Genomic DNA, 3,772 nt, shown 5'->3' with positions numbered 1-3,772 from the left:
TTGATAAGGGTGAAAAATTCATAGTGGTGTCAGTAAGAATCTTGTCTGCAATAAAGGTTTTTGGGACCACCCATGATTTGTAGTTCTTATCTACCACATATGTGATTACAATTTAGAAATAACAAGGTTAGCTATTTTCATTGAGTCACTAGTTTGCAAAAAGAGAGGCTTATCATGTCTGAATTATTTAAATTATCATATATATTTAAATTATTTTATTTAATATTTTTATTTTTCAAATTATTTACTCCTTACTTATTTATAAAAATTATATATTTTCTTAGTTTCAAATTCACCTCATAGTAACAAAATTTTAAATTTATAATAAATTATTTTTAATAAACAAAAAATTTTAAAATTTTAATACAAAATGATTTTTAAAATTAGAAAATAAAGAAAATATGCTTAGAATTCATCTCCACGAAACCGAATTCTAGCAGAAATTCTGAAAAATAAAATCACGTTGTATTTTTGTTTGCCACAGAAACGAATTCGTACTATTTCACTAAATAATATTCGACAAGGTTTGTTGAACGTAATAAATAATAAGGTCCACTTTACTAAAAATTCAACTTTTAATTAATACCTGATACCCTACTGTGCCGGGTGGGTGGGTTGGACAGTTGGAATGACAAGACACTTCTTTCAGAATAAACAATTAATCAATATATATATTAATGCTTTTCATGATCACAATAATATCTTTTAAATATATATATATATATATATATATATATATATATATATATATATATATATATATATATATATATATATATATATATATAAACTGAATTGTCGGCACCATTTCTGCAATTCATATATTTAAACTTAATTATATAAACCAATGCATCACACAACCATTAGTTTTAAGAAAAATGTTTAATTTAAGGTTATTTTTACTATTATGGTGTAATTTATATTTAATAATTACTTAAAATAATTAAATATATTTTTATCTTTATTTTTTAATGAAAATTAGAATTAATCTTTTTTAAAAATACACCAGTTTAATCTTACATTATATACGACTTGTCCTTTTGAAGTCATACAAACCATTACGACATGTTCATGTTTTAGAAATTGCTCATTTAAGTAATTATCAAATATAATTACACCTGGATAAAAAAACCTTAATTCAAAGGTTTACGTTTTAAGTTGAAAAATGTTTGTTCTAAAGTAATTGATAACTTATTTTAAGAAGTATTTTAGTCACGGAAAAGAAAAGTTAACTTTATATTTATAAAACAAAATAAAAAAATTAAAAAGTTATTGGATATTGAAATAATAGTACCTTTTAAGTTTACATGTTTTTCAAATTATTGCATCATAATAATAAATTAAGGAGTTAGGTAGAGAAGTTGGCTTTATATATGGGAATATATGCAATAGGTGTAAATTAGACAATGATAAGAATGGATGCATCTTCTTTGCATATAGCAATGTTTCCATGGTTTGCCATGGGACATTTAACACCTTATCTCCACCTCTCCAACAAATTAGCAAAAAGAGGACACAAAATCTCCTTCTTCATCCCTAGAAGAACCCAATCCAAGTTAGAGCAATTCAACCTCTTTCCACATCTCATCACCTTTTACCCTATCAATGTTCCTCATGTTGAAGGCCTTCCTCATGGTGCAGAAACCACTTCCGATGTGCCTTTCTCCTTAGCTCCACTCATTATGACAGCTATGGATCGCACCGAGAGGGATATAGAGCTTCTCCTCAATCAACTAAAACCGCAAATTGTTTTCTTTGACTTCACATATTGGCTACCAAGCATTACTTCCCGTTTGGGGATCAAATCCATTCTAAACTTGATCATTAACCCTGCCACAATATCTTACACAACAGTCCCTGAAAGGATGAACCACAAAGGTACCTTAACTGAACTTGATCTTATGCAACCCCCTCTTGGTTACCCCGTATCATCGATCAAACTTCATGCACATGAAGCTAAGCTCCTTGCTTCTATGAGGAACTTAGAATATGGTAGCGGTATTCAATTTTATGATCGCGTCTATGGTTGTCTAACATCATCAGATGCAATTGCATTCAAAGGTTGTAGAGAAATTGAGGGGCCTTATGTTGACTACCTTGCTGAGCAGTTTGGGAAGCCTGTTCTCCTTTCGGGTCCTGTCATACCTGAGCCACCCAACACTGTTTTAGAGGAAAAATGGAGTGCATGGCTTGGAAGGTTCAAGGATGGTTCTGTGGTTTTCTGTGCACTTGGAAGTGAATGGAAATTACCACATGATCAGTTCCTTGAGTTGTTGTTGGGTCTTGAACTTACAGGGCTTCCATTTTTGGTAGTTCTAAAAGTCCCTATTGGGTTTGAGACAATTGAAGCTGCACTGCCAGAAGGGTTTAAGGAAAGGGTTAAGGGGAGAGGGATTGTTGACAGTGGTTGGATACAACAACAATTGATTTTGGAACACCCATCGGTGGGTTGTTTCATAACACACTGTGGAACTGGTTCATTAACTGAGGCATTGGTAAATAAGTGTCAAATGGTGTTACTGCCACAACTTGGTGGTGACCATGTCATCAATGCAAGGATGATGGGTAGTAACTTGAAAGTTGGGGTTGAAGTGGAGAAAGATGGAGAAGATGGTTTGTTCAGAAAGGAGAATGTGAGTAAAACCGTGAAGATTGTGATGGATGAGGAGAATGAGATTGGCAGAGAAGTTAAAAAAAATCATGCAAAATGGAGGAATTTCTTGATAAGGCATGATTTAGAGTCAATTTGCATTGATGACTTTTGTCAAAAACTTCAAGATTTGCTCAAATAATTATCAAATTTTAAAAATGTATTCCATAATAACGAGAGTTCCGGAAATAATTAATGCATCAATAATATTAAAAGGAGGAAATTCTCGGTTAAACCAATCTCTTCTCTAATTACCATTTTATATTATCATTGTATAGTCCTATTTCTTTTATAATGATGATTTTATAATTAGAATTCCGGTATAATCTTGAGAACTTGTACGTTAATTCTCTCTCACAGAGTTATTTTTCTTCTCAGACCCTAACTTTTGCTCCCTTGCCTGTGAATTTTATGAAATATTTTTGTCAAACCAATTTTCACTTTCTAATGATTTTATAGGGATGTTATTCCCGTAAAATGAAATCATATTGATGTTAGTAGGGGATGGCTGCAATAAAAAAGACAAATAATATATATATATATATATATATATATATTGTGATAAAATATCTCGTATGTTTGGTGTTGGTTTTGATTAAGAATGTGAGATGATTTGAATGAGACTGCGCTGATTAGGGATGGCAACGGGACGGGGCAGGACGAGGACATGTTTCGCTATCCCATGTCGATCCCTATAAAAAAAATTCATTCCCATTCCCATACCCAAATCTAACGGATATCAAAGTTTTATCTCATTTCCATCCTCACCAGGTAACGAGTATAATCTCGTACTCATACCCGTGTCCATTTCCTTACTACTTCAATACAAATTTTAATTAATTTTTATAAAATTTATGGTAAAGGAAACATAATATTATCAAATATTCAATATTAGGAGGATGATTGTTTCTTCGATATCAAATACTTTGAAATAAATTATAATTGTTTACATTTTAGATTAGAATACAAAATAAAGTTTCATGAGAACTAAAACATTTATTAAATTTGCAAACATTAATGAAACCTAGTTGATAAAATTTGAAAATATTTTTAAAAAAATTTAAAGGAAAACAAATATTCAAATTAAAATATATTTTAAATGTTTGTTTACTTCAGTTTTTT

General features: G+C 30.5%; 1 protein-coding gene across 1 annotated transcript; it reads left to right on the top strand.

The window, feature by feature from the left end:
* The first annotated feature begins 1,404 nt into the window (after positions 1-1,404).
* On the top strand, positions 1,405-2,965 carry LOC114183897 (UDP-glycosyltransferase 79B30-like). Its single transcript, XM_028071072.1, has one exon. The coding sequence runs from the start codon at positions 1,407-1,409 to the stop codon at positions 2,790-2,792; it is 1,386 nt and encodes a 461-aa protein (XP_027926873.1). The 5' UTR covers positions 1,405-1,406; the 3' UTR covers positions 2,793-2,965.
* Positions 2,966-3,772: the final 807 nt, after the last annotated feature.

This window comes from Vigna unguiculata, chromosome 5, assembly GCF_004118075.2.
Source record: "Vigna unguiculata cultivar IT97K-499-35 chromosome 5, ASM411807v1, whole genome shotgun sequence".
Lineage (NCBI taxonomy): Eukaryota > Viridiplantae > Streptophyta > Magnoliopsida > Fabales > Fabaceae > Vigna > Vigna unguiculata.
This window is presented reverse-complemented; position numbering and strand designations above follow the sequence as displayed.